General features: G+C 30.0%; 5 protein-coding genes across 5 annotated transcripts, besides 5 other annotated features; 3 read left to right on the forward strand and 2 right to left on the reverse strand.

Moving 5' to 3' along the window:
* The first annotated feature begins 54 nt into the window (after positions 1–54).
* Positions 55–106: a mobile genetic element.
* A 588-nt stretch (positions 107–694) lies between these two features.
* TVAGG3_0569990 (uncharacterized protein) lies at positions 695–1,081 on the reverse strand (the record flags this gene model as incomplete). Its single annotated transcript, XM_001301792.1, has 1 exon — positions 695–1,081. The coding sequence occupies one exon, from the start codon at positions 1,079–1,081 to the stop codon at positions 695–697; it is 387 nt and encodes a 128-aa protein (XP_001301793.1).
* A 979-nt stretch (positions 1,082–2,060) lies between these two features.
* Positions 2,061–7,195: a mobile genetic element.
* Positions 4,277–4,813, forward strand: TVAGG3_0570010 (MULE transposase domain-containing protein; the record flags this gene model as incomplete). Its single annotated transcript, XM_001301791.2, has 1 exon — positions 4,277–4,813. A coding segment is annotated over one exon (537 nt), but the record flags the coding sequence as incomplete, so codon positions are not given.
* On the forward strand, positions 6,008–6,529 carry TVAGG3_0570020 (MULE transposase domain-containing protein; the record flags this gene model as incomplete). The annotated part of the gene is made up of 1 exon (XM_051238754.1): positions 6,008–6,529. The coding sequence occupies one exon, from the start codon at positions 6,008–6,010 to the stop codon at positions 6,527–6,529; it is 522 nt and encodes a 173-aa protein (XP_051096578.1).
* Positions 7,196–8,244: 1,049 nt separating the features above from the next.
* Positions 8,245–8,448: a mobile genetic element.
* Positions 8,449–8,893: 445 nt separating this feature from the next.
* TVAGG3_0570040 (cell redox homeostasis) lies at positions 8,894–9,235 on the reverse strand (the record flags this gene model as incomplete). The annotated part of the gene is made up of 1 exon (XM_001301790.2): positions 8,894–9,235. One exon carries the CDS (start codon positions 9,233–9,235, stop codon positions 8,894–8,896), a length of 342 nt encoding a protein of 113 aa, XP_001301791.1.
* An 883-nt stretch (positions 9,236–10,118) lies between these two features.
* TVAGG3_0570050 (eukaryotic translation initiation factor 2-alpha kinase EIF2-alpha kinase -related family) lies at positions 10,119–13,843 on the forward strand (the record flags this gene model as incomplete). The annotated part of the gene is made up of 1 exon (XM_001301789.1): positions 10,138–13,767. One exon carries the CDS (start codon positions 10,138–10,140, stop codon positions 13,765–13,767), a length of 3,630 nt encoding a protein of 1,209 aa, XP_001301790.1.
* A 166-nt stretch (positions 13,844–14,009) lies between these two features.
* Positions 14,010–14,042: a mobile genetic element.
* Positions 14,043–14,220: 178 nt separating this feature from the next.
* Positions 14,221–14,252: a mobile genetic element.
* The last annotated feature ends 2,836 nt before the right edge of the window (positions 14,253–17,088 follow it).

Genomic DNA, 17,088 nt, shown 5'->3' on the forward strand with positions numbered 1-17,088 from the left:
TTAATTTGTAAATTTTTTCAATTTTTCAAAAGATAATTTAAAAATACTAGTTATTTGATAAAATTTGTTTATTTTAAATAAAACAATTTTTTTGAAAAAATTATATTAATGATTTGAAGGCAAAAGCCAAAAACTTAATAGATAAAACGCTCTTTCTATATAGATCAACTTCTATTATTAAATTTATAAAAATGGAGAGATTTTGCAAATTAATTTCTAATATATTATATTTATAATCATTTTATTTATCCCATTAATAATTGTGAACCCAGAATATCTTCCCTTCAAAGTGCCAAGCATCAACACACATTCTCACTCACAAATTTTTAAAACTCATTGCCAAAAATCTAAAAAACTCACAATTTTTTTTAAATTGATAACCCTCAAACCGTTTCCAATCAATAATTTGAGAGTCTATATGATAATGTAAAAGTTAAAACATTCAAGTATTTAAGTATTTCTTTAAAATATTAAGTTTTTTATTTTTCCAATAAAATTCTAATATCAAATATTTTTATTTAACGATTAATTTTATTTATATTTTTATAGTTTTTTTTAAGAAAAAATATTGTTAGGGTTTTATGGATTTTCAATTAATAGTTATTAGATACTTTTTATAGCATATTTTTAAGCCTGAAAAAAATTCACAACTATCATGATTATTTTTACAAAAATGTATACATTATCCTGTGTACTAACAGGAAAATACAAACTCTTTGAATCTGTCGGGTTTTTTAAATGAATCTTCTGAATCTTGGATGCTTCCCTTCGTATTCAACAACGAATTCATCGGGTTCTTCCTCGTACAAGTCATTGTACAACAATTGTTTAGTCCTGGATGTAAACCGTCTAATGCCTTCAAAAATTCAATAAATTTGACTGATCCGACATTTACAACCAACGCGTAAAGAGGGTTTTCAATTTCTATCTGTCTCTGCTTTGGGAACATCGAGATGTACTCGTACTCGTTCTTGTTAAAGTTGAAGTAATTAACTGAATCATTAACAACGCATTTGAGATTTTTGACATTGATAAATGACAAATTTGAAATTGTCACGAAAACATTGAAAGTTGCGGACATCAGTATTTAAAATGATCTTGCCTTCTGGAGTTATGTATTGAACACTTGTCTGAGAACAGAGTTTCGTGAAGGATCAGTGAAATCAGTGAAAAAGAAAGCTCAAAATGTAGGTGTTAAAAAAGGAATAAATTTTCCAAGTTTTGCATCATTAGTAATGAAATGTGTCATTGTAAGAGATGATCAATGCGTATCTCTGCAAGAACAAGAAGAAATTTTCGAATCTATACTTAGTTAGAACTAATCCTTTGGCTAAAACTTTGTAATGCATGAAAAATAGCGTGACTTCATTTTTGACAATTTACAAATGTAAAGTGTTGCATCCTTAAAAACTTGGAAATATATACATTCAAATTATATGTTTTTTGTGAGTGGGATCACTTCTTTTTTACAAGATAAGAGAAGTAATTGATTCTCCAAAGCCAAACTTTTCGAATAGAACTTTGACCTTCTTTGATGAAAATAGATTCGTCTTTATCATTTCGAGTTGAGTTTTCGAAGGTATTTGTCGAAGTAAGTGACTTAATATTTGAAGATTCAAGAATAATTACTCCTTCATCACCAAGATTGGAAAAATAGACTTTGTAGACATAAAAATCACCTGTGTTCCCTACATATGTCTGACTTTGATTGTAAACTGTGCTTGAAAATGTAGATTTGTAGACTTCTTCCCATTCATTGATGGATGAATGGAAATTGTTGATATTTATGTGGTTCATTAATTCTACTCATTTGGCATTGAAGATTTGGTTCGATTGAAAGAATCAAAAGAAATCAATATTTTAAATAGTTAATATGTATTAGTATATTATTATTGATATTAATTTTAGGTTATTGAGATATTTGCCAAAAATACATAGTTATGAAGTTCGATAAATTTATTAATAGGTTTCTGGTTATGAAATTCTCATTGAGTGATCCTAAGACATTGAAAAGATTGGTATGTAATTGATTGATTACATATCAAATTTTAAATTTCATTGGTAAAAAAGGGGGTTGGCGTCCTAAGGCGTCCTAGTGTAAATTTCTCAAAATTGTGATATTTACATCACATTTTTGAGAGGTTTATGGGCGTCCTAAGGGAAAATTGAATAGCTAGGGCGTCCCGAATTTTCATTCTAAGATTTAAATATATTATATACTTAAGTATAATACAAGCAATATAAAAATTAAATTTTTATTATGTTAACTTATAAGAAATTTTTTTGAATTATCGTTGATTTATTGTAATCTTTCCAGGCTATACTTTTGAAATCAACTTTACCTGTCATACGCATTAATGTAGTAGATGTCCAGGTGTAGCTATTATATCCCAGCAACATTGGTATTTTATCATTGTAAGATATCAAAATGAAGCGTTTTTTCAGATATAATTTTTCGTAAATTTTTTCAAAAATAAGATGGTAAAAAAGCCTCGACTTGCTCGAAAAATAACAATTTTTTTACTTGTAAAAATAACCCTTTTACAGCATGGGCAGCTATTCAATCACTATTTCTTTTTCTACAAGTATATTTTTCAAAAAAAATTAAGATCAAATTCGACAATTTCTTGATGAAAGCAAAAATATTACACATACTTCTAGATGCATGGGATAAAATATGCAATTATTCAATCAATTCGCATGATTTGAAAAAAAAATCTAAATTTGATAAAAATGTAGAAATTTTTATTTTTAACTTGAGATTCGATTTTTTTGATCCAATTTGTGAATTTTTTTTGATCGGAATTTCAATTAATTTGTTGATCAAAAATGACCTCACAATGTTTGATCATAAGTGAAGTCATCTTCATGGGTATTTAGAAATTCCAAGAGAAATTGCTTATTTCTCGCAGATGTAATATCTGAGAAAATCGAATTTAAATATTCATAGAAACCCAAATCATTCTCCGGTTCGAATAATTCATCTGTTGCTTTTTCTGTTTTTTCTATGAATTTTAATAATTTGATTAATAAATCTTCATCAGGAAGAATTATTGCTGCATTTGTGATAAAATTCCATATTGAGGTAATATGGCAATAATTACATTTATAAAATGTAATTTTATCCAAAATTTTTTGGCAAATTCGCATAATAGCATTAATATTTGAAGCTGAGATTAAACCTGTGATTACTTCTGTAACTTTTGGAAAATCATCGCAATTTAATATCTCTTTATATTGAATTGAGAAATAAAAAAAATCAAATGGATTCATTTCTTCAATTTCAAGGAGATTGTAAAAATTGATAGAAGTGTTATTGCAACAAATTGTATTTGCAGCAAAAAATATCATTTGCTCGATTCCATTTTTGGAATAAATTTGCTGGAACAATGTTAAATTAAAACAGTTGCTTAATTTTTCTTCATTGTTTTCATAAAAAAGTAACAAGTTTGCAACTGAAATTTCAAAATTTTGATAATTGCCAGTTATTTCAGTAAATATATATATTTGCTTTTCTTCATCTAAAAATGGCAAATATTGATTTGCAATATTAACTAAAGTTTGGGATAAATTGTTCCAGTTTGATTTTACAATTTGTGAGCACATTATGTAATATGTAAATTTATCCGCTTTGTAGGAATTTAAAATTGTTTGTTGTTCTGTTTCAGTTAAATTACTGAATTTTTCAAGATTAATATTGTGATAAAAAATAGAATCCTTGAAACATTCTGATATCTTTTCAATGTTTAAAACGGATGCTAAAAAATGTAAAAGAACTTCATCAGTCACTGTGATTTTTTTGAAAAATTTATCCCAATTCAAGCATCCAATTGATCTTTCTGTCATTGTACTTATGCATTGATAAAGTTGATTTAATGAATCCGAAGAATAATCATTATGCTTGACTAGTTGAGTTAGTTGATACAGACTGTCGTCAGCCATTTTAAAAAAATGAATAAAATTGTATAGTAAATTATATTTGTGAAATTTGTGACGCTACATTCAATCTAAGACCAATATCTCAAAGAATTCCTCATTTAAGTATTACTTTTCATTGTTTTTTAAAAAATATCTTTGCTTATTTGTTCACTTTTTTGACATTTATTATATGCTTTTTATCATATTTCCGATGATATGAATATATATTCTATATAAGAATGACGCTACATTCAATCTAAGACCAATATCTCAAAGAATTCCTCATTTAAGTATTACTTTTCATTTTTGATTCAATTTTCGAACGGTTTTCGTAAATTTTGCATCATTTCATTTTTTAATGGGAAAATCATCTATATTTAATCAAAAAAGAGCAAACTTTACAGACGAAAATAAAATATTTATCAGGGAACAATCTGATAAATACCAAAAATCAACATCGAGAGATGAAAAAACGAATATAATCAAACAAGTTCTTCAATATTTTAATATTAAATACGCCGAAAATGAATCTAAAGCTGTCAGAAGATATTTTAGTTATATTGCAGTTAAAAATATTCCCGCAGTTACTGGAAAATATCCTGATACAATTGTTCGCAAAGATATGCTTTATTCGCATGATCATACAAATATTATTAATTCAAATAATATTGAACGTTACTACCGTTGCATCGATCATTCTTGTCAAGCACGTTATTTAGTTAAAATTGAGAACAGTTCAGTTTCCGAAGATTTACAAAAGGAACATATACCCGAATGCAGACAATTTAAAAAGTTACAAAATGAAAAAAATGATCTTCATAAATCAATGACTCTGACAGAAATATACAATAAGGCAATGGCAAAATTTTCTGAAGACAACGGCACTTTTCAGCAGATTAAAAAATTTATGACAGAACTTGCTGTTGGTACTGATGAAAACCCATTAATTAAAGATTCATTGGTCAGGGAAGTTTATAATAAGTCCAGAAAATTTTCTGTTGGAGAAAAAATTACAGACGATGAAATTGCTAATTTTTGTTTAATAAATGGCGAGCAGTTTTTCATTGGCCATGATTTTCAAGCAAATTGTGAGACGATGTTTTTTGGTTTTGAGAAGGCAATTCAATTTGCAAAAGAAGCCACAGATTTATTTTGCGATGGAACTTTTAAAATTACACCAAAACATTTTCAAAAAGGACAGATGCTAACAATTATGATTTGTGAACCTTCAACAAATCAATATCTACCACTTTTATTTATATTCATGAAAAACCGCACATTTGAATCTTATAAGAAGGCATTTGAATATATTTTTACTGTCAAGGGTATTCAATTTTCAAAGCTAATTCAAATTCATTGTGATTTTGAAAAGGGAATGATAGAGGCACTTCAACAAATTTTCCCTAAAGTCCGTATAATTGGATGCCTATTTCATTTCAAACAAGCTTTACACAGGAAACTTGTAGCACTTTATACAAAAAATTTCAATACTTTACAAAATTCTTTATTTAAGCTATATTCTATTACTCCATTCATGTCTCATGAAGAATTTGTACTTACAATGCATATAATTAATCAAAATAAAGTTGATTCGATCAAAGATTATATTGATTATTTCAACAAAGTTTGGTTGCCGCACTACAATTTAATATCTCAATATAATAATGCAACTGCAATATTCACTAATGATTGCCTCGAGAGTATGCATTCAGAATTTTCTTCGTTAAAACATCCAAACATTTATGAAGCTATTAAGAAGATATCTCAAATCCAATTAGATAAATATAACGCCATCAAAAATAACCAGAAGATCGAGCGCCATATAAAAACCGTTATCACTGATAGCTACAAAAATTATATTCTTGACTGCTTTCAAAAAGAACTTGAGAAAACAATTTTTTCTATCAAACAATACAACGTAAGTGATCTTTCTTTGGCTCAGAACGAGATTTCTCCATATGGTTCCATAGAATCGAGTTCATTGTTCGAAAATATTCCAGTTCATGATGCAGATATACTCAAATCGATCGATCTAACAGATAAAGATACAATGATCACTAAGTTTATTAATGAAAAAAGAGAAAAAATTATGGCATTATTTAATGAAACATTAAATCATCCAGATTTTAATTCATCCACTCCAATTCAAACTAATTTTGAGCAAGCCGATACAAATCAAGGTTCAGATGCTCCAATTCGCTCCGAAAATTCAAATATTGCAGACTCTACAGATTTAGAACCAGAAAATCAAAACCATCCTTCTACAAATCAAATGTCTAGTAATCTAGAACATAAGCTGGACCTTCTTGATCATATTGAAAAACAATTATCGAAAATGCGCTCGTTATTGGGAATTCTTCCTACTACAAATGCTATTGTTGGGCCGTCAAAACAAGTTTCAGTTAATAGCAAGCAAAATTCTGAAAAAAATAAGAAAAAATCTTCCATAACAACAAAATCAAACAATAAAAAACAAAATTCATCCGACAATCCTCCTAAACGTAAAGCTCCTATTTCGGAAAGGATTCTCAGCGATAATAACTTATATTTTCAAGTTCATCGAAAGAGATCGAAAAGCAAACGTTCCACATCTACAGAGAAAAAGAATTGATATATGAAGTCTAATTCCTTTTATAACTACTATATTTTTATTCTTATGACTAAAAAATAATATATTATTTAACAATTTTCATTTTTTTCTTTTAACAATTTCGTTTTATTTCCATTTATTGTTAAATGATTTTTAGCATACACCTTTCTTTGTTCATCTTCTAAATACAATTTATTTTTTCTTAGATATAATTCTATTCATTCAATTCGATCGTCATTTTTCAGTACATGATCGTAATTTTCAATTATTGATCGCGATTTTACTTCAGAATTTGTTCGCAATATTGCTTATCAAAATTATATCTCTATTCTCTCATTTCTGTTTAGTCAATATCATTACACTCCTATTGTCTAATAACATGCTATTAATTTTCTTAAAATTAAAAAAAAAATATCAACTTTTAAAAACAGAAACTTAACATCCTTAGGTCAATGGATTTTGATGTGAGATACATTTAATCTGTTTTTCTTTTTTTATTTTAAATAATTGAATATTTATAGTTGTTATGGGTCTTACATCATGTAAAACGAATTTTCTTAAAGTAAATTTACTTTTTCTTCAATCTTTCTTACATATTTATTAAAAAAAAATTATCCAAAAAAAGATGTTTTAGAATGAAAAAAAATAGAAAAATCTTCATTTATAGTCTTTCTTGAATGTATACGTCAAGGGTTTCGTTTTGCGAAAAAAACGTACAATACGCAATTTCGGTAAAAAACATTTAGCTAGCAATTTCGACCTTTGACTCCACTCAAGACGTCACTTTTTTAAATTTGCGGTATCATATTTTTGGAAAATCTTTATGAATATTATATAAAAAGTCTCTTTAATATCTATATTTCATATTTTTATCGATTTTTAAAGTTTTTGCGAAAAGTATTCAATTAGTTTTGCTATTTGGTCGGGTAAATGTCAGATTTGCGACATTTTCTGATATGATATTCAGATTCTACGTTGATAATAATGCTTATAGAACCCTTGCTATTGTGTCAAAATTGCGAAACCGATAGCAAAAATATCTCGCAATATCAAAATTGAGATATTGAGTGAATTATGCATTATAGAGATTAAAAATCTGATTTGTGAAAACATCTCATCAGTTCTAGCTAATTCAAAAATCTTTACTATCTTATTCGATTAAATGAAAAGGGAATAGTTTCATTATGCTTTAAATGACAGCCTTATAATATAATCATAGTTTTCGCTCAATATGCAGCATTTTTTTTCGAAATCTATGGTCAATATCCTAAATACTGATTGCTTTGCATTCATATCTCTTACATTTTCTATACCCACATCACTATTCATTGCTATTCCTATCTTTTTCATTTTTTTGTTTCTCATAATTTCTCAAAAAACATGATAACTTGATATTGTAAATATCATACTTTATAACGTAAATAAGAACTTGACCTATTAAGAAAAGCAGTAAAAAAAGAAAATCTGAAATTCATAAAAATTACAAGTTTCTGATGACAATTAGCTTAATTAAACAGGTACAAGATTATATTTGTATTTTCTATCCAGTTATCCATATAATATCTTATCCAGAAAAAAAAACTTGATCAATACCAAATGATTTTTTAACTAGTAAATAAAGTATTTTCTTTACACACACATTGTATATCATAGTTTTTTTTTTTTTTTTGGTTTCGCAAAACATCCAAAAACAAATATGCTATAAAAGTGACAATTTTAGCAAAACGAAACCCTTATATACGTTTTGATTTTTTTCTTTTTTAAAAAATTCAATTTCTAGAAAAATCGAGAAAAAATCATTTTCTTCTATTTTTTTAGGACGCCATACCCATTGAAATCTCCTCTCAGGACGCCATAAACTATTCAATTATGGCGTAAACTTCTCAAAAATTGAATAGTTTACATCAGGACGCCTTAGGACGCCAACCCTTTACGCGCCCATTTCATTTTCAATGAATGTGATATTGCTGGGCAGCTGTTATACAATAAGATAGTAGAATGAGTAAATACTTTCATTGGCATCAAGATCATTTGCTGATTTTATAATAATTATAATTTTCTGATTTATCAAAGCATTCAAACATCGAGCTTTGCCCTATTTTCCATGATGTCGGCAAATTTTACCTTGCATTAATCAAAATTTCCAAAATTACTCTCATTTCTTCAAGTGAGAAGCTGTTTTATGGGATAGTAATAAAATGATTAGATAAAACAAGATCAATGAACTATAATTTGAAAAAGTGAAAAGTAAGGAAAAATGTTCTTGAACATAAAAAGAAACGATAATAAAAAATTTTCTCTTTAGATAGCCAATCATACAAAAGCTCATAACTAATAGTCGATTATTCTATCCTTTGTATAATTCAAATATTTAGTTTACAATTTTTAATTTTTGTACTGTTCTAACTTGGATTTAAGCTTGTTTAGATCGAATCCTGTAATGGAATAGAGCTCGTTTAATTTATCGGTCTCTTTACGGAAAAATTTAATATGAGGAACTGAGCGTACAGAGTAATAATCTGTTAAAGCGGCATTAGCATCGATATCTACCTTATAAAATTGAACATTTGGAAAATCTTGGACCAATTTTGGTAATTGTTGGCCGAGTCTGCGGCAAGGGCCGCACCATGTTGCAAAGAAATCAATAACGATCAGTTTGTTTTCTGGAACGGCTGCGAGCATGTCATTGTAGTTGCCTGTGAAAACAGTCACTGCTTCAGTTGTCATTTGAAAAATGAAAACTCACTTTTCAAAATTGTTTGGAAAAAATAAGAAAATATTATTACGCACGATATTTCCATCCGATATTATTTTTGTCTTTCAATTTTTGAATTTTTCAATTGGAGAACTAATCATTCAATTTAAAGTTTGATCAATTCCCTTTGTTTTAGATTGGGATTATTAGTAAAATTAGCTAAAAATTAAAGTATCTGCTTTCAAATAAAATTGACCATGTAACTTCTTTGATGGTTATCAATGTTAAAACCATTAGCAATAAGCCATATCAAAGACTCTTGTGTATCGATTTTATTTCGGTAGACCCGAAAGGTGTGAACACAAGAATAGTAGGAGTTTCAAATAATAATAACGTATAAATGCGGATTTCTCAAACAATGTTCAATTAGTTATTGATCGTATCATTGCATTTATGAGCAACACTTAATTTATTTGAATATATAAATCACCATTCATTCATAACTAGATCATATTTCAAAAATAATTAAAATTCAGATTCAAAACCTTTTTCTTTGCTCAGAATATCAAGAGTATAACTAAGAACCAATAAGGTAGCATAATTTTGAACGTCTTTTCTTCACAAATGAAAAAATAAGCGCATAGTTTTCATAATTTTATAATATTTTACGTATTCTATATGTTAGCATTATACATTTAACTCTTTTTCTCTTACATATTTTAGTTATATGAAATTTTTCCTTATAAACATGTAATTTTTATATTTGATTTACTTGTTAATACTAATAAACTAATCCCTCTGATATTTTAATTACCTTAAGCGTGTTTAATTATATGTTTTGTTTATATTGATGTAATCTTTTGCTATTCGTATAGAAGTGAGATATAAATAAATTCAATTCAAAATAATCGTTTCGAAAAATTCATTCATCTGAATGAATCCAGAGGCAGAGAAAGAATATTCAACCTTAACTGCTTTTGTTCCACCTGAATCAATCTCAAAACCAACATTTGATTCAATCAGAATGAATATAAGTGGTACTGATTTAAAATTTGATTTAACTTTTACAATACCTGCTAAATATCCGGAAACTCCATTGAGTATCGATGTGCAGTTAGATCCATCCTATAGAGATAAGTCAAAATCAAAAAGTATTTTGGATTATTTGAATAAAAAGAATCAAGAACTTGTTGGCTTTAATTCCATCATTCCTTTATACTTCGAAGCCAAGAATGTTGCGTCTTCCAGTTCAAGTTTAGTCTCAAACAAACAAGCCATTACTTTTAATTCAACACCGAGAAAATCACCTTTATTAATAAATTCAGTCACTGAAACAGCAGTTCCAAAGAACATTAATGTACCTCTTTTAGTCTATTTATTCCATACCGCAGTGACTCGTCAAAGTGATGACAGCGAAAAGGACTTTAACAGGACATTATCAACTCTCAAGCAGCTTGGTCTTATTAGCAATGTTAAGATAGATACACTTCTCCAAGAAATGAAGCCTTTAAATGAAAATCCGGTTTTGCAAGATTTTTTACAGATAAAAACAAGCCCGAACATGGTCGAAAGAATCAAAAACCTCAAAGACTCACGTATACTACAAGACTTCGTCAAAATTAATAACCTTGGCAAAGGAGGATACGGATCTGTCATTGAAGCACGAAAAAAAGCCGATGACGACAGACATTATGCAGTAAAATGCATTCCTCTTGCTTCCCTTGCCGAAGTTAAGGAAATGAAACGCGAAGTTGCCTTTCTTTCGAAATTTCAACATCGATATATCGTAAATTTCTATTCTTCATGGGTCGAAAGCGTTACAGAAGATGCAGCAAAAGAAATAAAGAAGACATTCGACCTCGCTGATGAGGAAGAAGAAGAAACAGACGATTCAGGCGATACAACAACAGTTTCTCGGTCCAGATCGTTTAATACTACTCCCAGATCCCCCAGAAGTGTCAGGAGAAATGATGATTCTGGTTCTACGACCTCTATTACCGGTGAAATTGTTGAAAAAATTAATGAATTAATGAACAACCACGCAGATTTCAGTAGCGATAGCGAAACCCAACAAACTGATAAATTCCATACCTTTATCAAGTCAGACAATGAATCCGATTCGAAATCCGAGTATGAAGAAGAAGATATTCCGATTGAAGACGCTTCCAACTCATCAAACGATGGAGAAGCTGGTTTAATTGGCTCCAGTCCTCCCAACGCCGACAACCAACAGATCCAGATGATTTTTGATCATTCAACCGACTTAAACGATGAAAAAGAGAAGGAAGAAGAAGAGGAGGAGGAAGAGGAAACTATATACATGGAAGAGGACCTTCCAGATGACTTCTTTGAACAAGGGGACGATTCCGATTTTTGCAATGGCGCAATAGACGAACAAGAAGAGCCTCCTTTGATAGATTTGCTTACAGACAGTCCATGCGCGCGTTCTAAATCGGATTCTTCCGGTAGAATCCTGCTTCCAAAAACATTTCCTTCATTATCCGATTCGAAATCTAAGAAATCCAAGAAATCGAAGAAGCAGCACTTCCTATTCATCCAAATGGAGCTCTGTTCCCAATCTACGCTCAAAGATCTGATGAGCGACAAATCATTTTTCGAAACTGCTCCGAAACTCGAAGAATCGAAGCAATGGCGCATTTGTCGTGAAATCCTTGAAGCCTTGAGCTACATCCACCAGAGCAAAGTCATCCACAGAGACTTAAAACCACAAAATATTTTCATTGACGATAAAAACGATGTAAAACTTGGAGATTTCGGATTATCTCGGTTAATTGAAGCCAAGAAAAGTCTGAAACTCGGTGATGTCGATGAACTGGCCAAGGAAGCAACAGGAACAGCACAAGGATCATTCCCGTACACAGCTCCCGAAATAACAAAAGGTAAAAAATACGATAAGAAAAGTGACATGTATTCATTTGGCATAATTTTCTTTGAAATATGGTGTTATTTCCCTACACAAATGGAGCGCCGTAAAATCCTGTTTGACCTCATCGACAACAAGCAGTTTCCTCCACAAATGATGACAGATGACTTCAAATTACAAAGAGAAATAATTTTGAATCTTTTGGATGAACCAGAAAAAAGACAAACATGCGAACAACTGTTGGAGAAAATGCCGTTGTATGATATAAGTAATGAAGATGTAACTGAAATGGTTAGGGCGATAACATCAAATGATTTAGGTCAAAATCCAAATCTAAATAGAATGATGATGATGTTTTTCCCTAAACAAAAAAGTGACGAATTCAAAACCACTTTTTCTCAACAAATTGGATTGGATTTACAGAAATCGGAGCGATTCGCACAAGCTATAGATCAGATACATGAACTTGCTGATATCTACGGCTCACAAATGATTGCTCCTCCTATTGTTGAAAATTTGACAGCAGATTTCGATGACGAAGTCCAAGTTTTGACTGATTCCGGTTGTCTTTTAAGTCTTAGAACGAATCTATGGCGATATTTAAGTAAATACGCCATTTGCTCTTTGAAAGACAACGAAAAAGAAACTGAAGAAAAAAGAGTTTATCAAGTTTCTCACGTTGTCAAACAAATTGACAAAATATTTAATGAAGACATCTTTGTTATTTATAATGTCATCTTCCAGAACTCAAAACAAGAAACACTTTATCTTTTGGAGTGTTTGAATTTCATCGCTGATTTAGTTGAAAAAATTTGTCCGTCAAAAGTTGAAAAAGGATGTATTTTGCATTCTAAAATCATTGTTTCCAATACATGGATTGCCAGATTCAAAGCGGACAATAAATGGAAACAAGTCGTGGATTATATCACCACGAAAAACGAAGAATTAATTAAATCGGCTCCAGTCATTTCTTCCATGAAAAATTTCAAACCTGAATATTCCGAAATGGAAGATACAGTTGAAAACACAACTTTGGAGTTTATGTCGGCAATAGAAGCATTGAAAATCGTTGAAACAGTTGAATTCGATCTCCTCGATGAAGCAGTAATTAAAGGTAATGATTTGAACGCAAGGTTATTGATTGATGACCAAGAAGTTTGTTCTGTTGGAGATTTCTGTTCTAAAATAATTTCTGATCTGAAAAAATACGAACAGAATCTTCAGAAAGAAGTAAACGTTGTATCAATGATTACTTCGATGCCTAACTTAGTGAGAATCTCTGATCAAATGGAAGTTACAGGAAAAATAATGATTGTTCCCGCTTATGGAGATATCGAGAGTTCTCCAGAAAAATGGGGAGAACCATCGAATTTCAATTGGTTGAAATATTACAGTGAAGAAACGAAGTTGGCAAGTAAATTACGAGACTCTGGTTTTGTTGTAGGTATTGCAGACAAGAACTGTATTTCAATGAGTCAAATGATTGAAAGAGCTTCATCAGAAGGATTTGATTTCTTCGTTGTTCTGGAGTTTAAGAAGAAAGCGAATTGTTCATGGATTTCTAAAATCATTCTTAAGAATAACGAAGAGTTCAAATCAGAAACAAGAGAGAAAATAGAGAAAGTAATCAAAGAAGAATGGACTGATATGACTTTTAAGTATTTCTCTCTTCAAAGATAACTTTTTTATTTATTGTTATTTTTATATATATATTGTTTTTTATTAATGTAAAAAATTTAATTTGTCTTCGATTTTATAAAGATTAATGCCTCCAATTGAAATTAGAAAAAGCACTTTTAAAATCAATAAACAAACTGCTCTTAGTTTTACGCTCGGAGTAATTCTCATTGCACAAGAAGTTCTGATGGATACTATTTATCAAGTGATTGCCGAAAATGTCAAGAGGGGTGTTCATCAATGGGTTAAGGGTGCTCTTACCACTTTCTGGCATTCTCTCAATTTTTTTTTTACACACAAGTTTTGTATCCCAATTTTCTAAGATCAAAAGTTAATATTTTTGGTCGGGAGAATGCAAATATAAATCGCTAAATGGTACCTAATATGACAATTTGGGATGAACAAAATTTGCGCTTTTGGCAAACCCTACAGCCATAGATATATTGATTTTTTCATAGCATGTCAGAAAGTGGTAAGTACACCCTTAAGTTGTACAAAATTCTTTAGAGATACGTCATTCAAAGTTCAAAAATTATTTTACAAACAGAATATTAATATGATAAAGATTTATGATCTATATCATAGCCTAGCCATATAAATTTTGTACATTAACGATAGCCTTCATTTGGCCCGACCATGGACCCTTAACGTACTGTAAGTTTTTAGAATCCGATTTCAGATACGATGCAAGCTGAAGCCGGAATTGAAATTTAATTTCAATTACTTAAACCTTGCATTCATAGTTACTCTGGCATTCAAATTAAAAGATAATGAAACACATATTTCAAATATTTCAAATAATTTAAGCATCATATATTATATTTTAATATGCGGTATCATTTCATATATTTTAATTATTTCTTTGCGTAATATTGAAATTGTCACTGTATTCCTTTACATATTAATTTCATTGGACATGCATAATTCTGTAATGAAGATAAGGTGTTATATTAATCATGTATAGTAACTTAAGTGTAAGTCTTCATAATATTGATTTATATGATAAATCGAAAGGTTCACCAAACGTTGTTATCAACTCGAATAATTATACATTCCTCAATCCGTGTAAAGATCCAGATGATTGTACTCGATACATTGTCAACATTGAATCAGGTAAATATATCATTGAAGCTGTTAGTGGTGAACATTATGATGAGCATGGAAGATTCTGGGAAATAACACAACAAAATATTGAAATCATTGAACAGACGACTCTTATTTTTTCACTCGGAGGAACAACCGAGAAAACAAACAAAATTCTGAAATCAGATGAATATTTTGACACTATTATTCAAGAATATCAACAAAATAATAATATATTTCCCAAAACAACTAAATCTATTTCTGAACATAATCATATATTTATTAGCTCCAAAACAGGTGATAAACTACGAAATCATTATTCAAAAATCGGAATTGTAAGAATAATTAAAGCTAGCTGTGATAACAATTGTGCTGAATGCCGAACGTATTGTGTTAAATGTAAAGAGGGATATTTTTTAAGTGGTTTGTCGTGCCAAAGTTGCTGAACTGGTTGCGCCACATGTGTATCAGGCCCTTTCTGCACTTCTTGCCGTGTAGGATATTATTATTATTCATCAGATACTAGCTGTAAGAGATGTCCAAGTGACTGTTTGTCATGCGCATCGCCTACAACATGCAGCAGTTGTAAAACTGGATATTATTTGTCATCCGGAAGCTGTGTCCAATGTTCGCCTTCGTCTACATGTCTAGAGTGCAGCAATTCGCAATGCACTAGGTGCTCTGACGGATATTACTTATCATCTGGTGATTGCACCAGATGCTCAAAAGGTTGTTCACTATGTTCTTCTTCTACATCATGCAGCAGCTGCGGTCAAGGATATTACTTGTCATCAGGACGATGCTCACAATGTCCAAGTAACTGTTCGTCATGCGCATCGCCTACAACATGCAGCAGTTGTAAAACTGGATATTATTTGTCATCCGGAAGCTGTGTCCAATGTTCGCCTTCGTCTACATGTCTAGAGTGCAGCAATTCGCAATGCACTAGGTGCTCTGACGGATATTACTTATCATCTGGTGATTGCACCAGATGCTCAAAAGGTTGTTCACTATGTTCTTCTTCTACATCATGCAGCAGCTGCGGTCAAGGATATTACTTGTCATCAGGACGATGCTCACAGTGCCCCAACACTTGTTCTTCATGCTCTGCACCTTCTTTGTGCTCAAATTGCAAAAACGGATATTATTTGTCATCAGGAAGCTGTATGCCTTGTTCATTCTCAAACAAATGTCAAACATGTAGTAATTCGCAATGTACAAGATGCAATGATGGATACTATTTATCTTCTGATGAATGCTCAAATTGTTCAAAAGGTTGTTCGACATGTTCATCTTCTACATCATGTAGCAGTTGTATACAAGGTTATTTCTTATTTTCAGAAAAATGTATTAAAAAAAGCACGTGCGAAAATTGTGATGATCCTAGATGTTCAAAATGTTTTAAACAACTGCTTAATTATCGTCTCTTGCTCAGTAAAATCTCAAACAAATTTCGAATGTTTCTATCATTTAAATTAATATATTCTATTTAAATATTGAAATATGTATAAAATTTTGTGAATACTTTTTATATTTGTTTACATTCCTTTGAAATTTCATTCCGCTTTTTAAGTGGATACTTACGCTCATCTGGCTTTAAGTCAAATAGCTCATCAAATTCTGTCAAGCAACACTAATAATTAGCCGTAAAAAATATACCAAGAGAGTAACGACTAATGAATATGTGTATCGATGCTAAAGCACCCAAAATTCTATAAAATTGAGAATATCCATATGACTTTATAATGCTCGGCCATAACAATAAAAAAAAATAGAAAGTTCGCGACACTAAGATTAGTAGTAGGATATGACGGGTTTAGTGACTTTTTTGTTACATCTATATATAGACGATGCATTAAAATATATTTATTTATAAATTATTAAAAAATTAACATTAATTTTAAAATAATTTATTTTTTTATCTTTTATAAAAGAAGCTATATATAGATGATGTCAGATATTCCGCGATTAATTAAACATTGTTTAAATCCTGAATGGGTTAAACTTCAATTTAAAAATGAAGATTGTGAATTATTAAATGAATATGAAAGCCAAAATAAGCTAATGAGGTATAAATATAATGATAAAGAATATTTAATTTCATGGAATCAATGGAGTCATAATCAAAGACCTCATAAACGAGAAGAAAAAATTGAAAATAATGAAATGGAAATCATTGATGACATTAAAGAGGATGGAATTCCTAAATTTTGTAGAAAAACCTTTAGAACTAAGTTAGGA

Source organism: Trichomonas vaginalis, chromosome II (genome assembly GCF_026262505.1).
Source record: "Trichomonas vaginalis G3 chromosome II, whole genome shotgun sequence".
Lineage (NCBI taxonomy): Eukaryota > Parabasalia > Trichomonadida > Trichomonadidae > Trichomonas > Trichomonas vaginalis.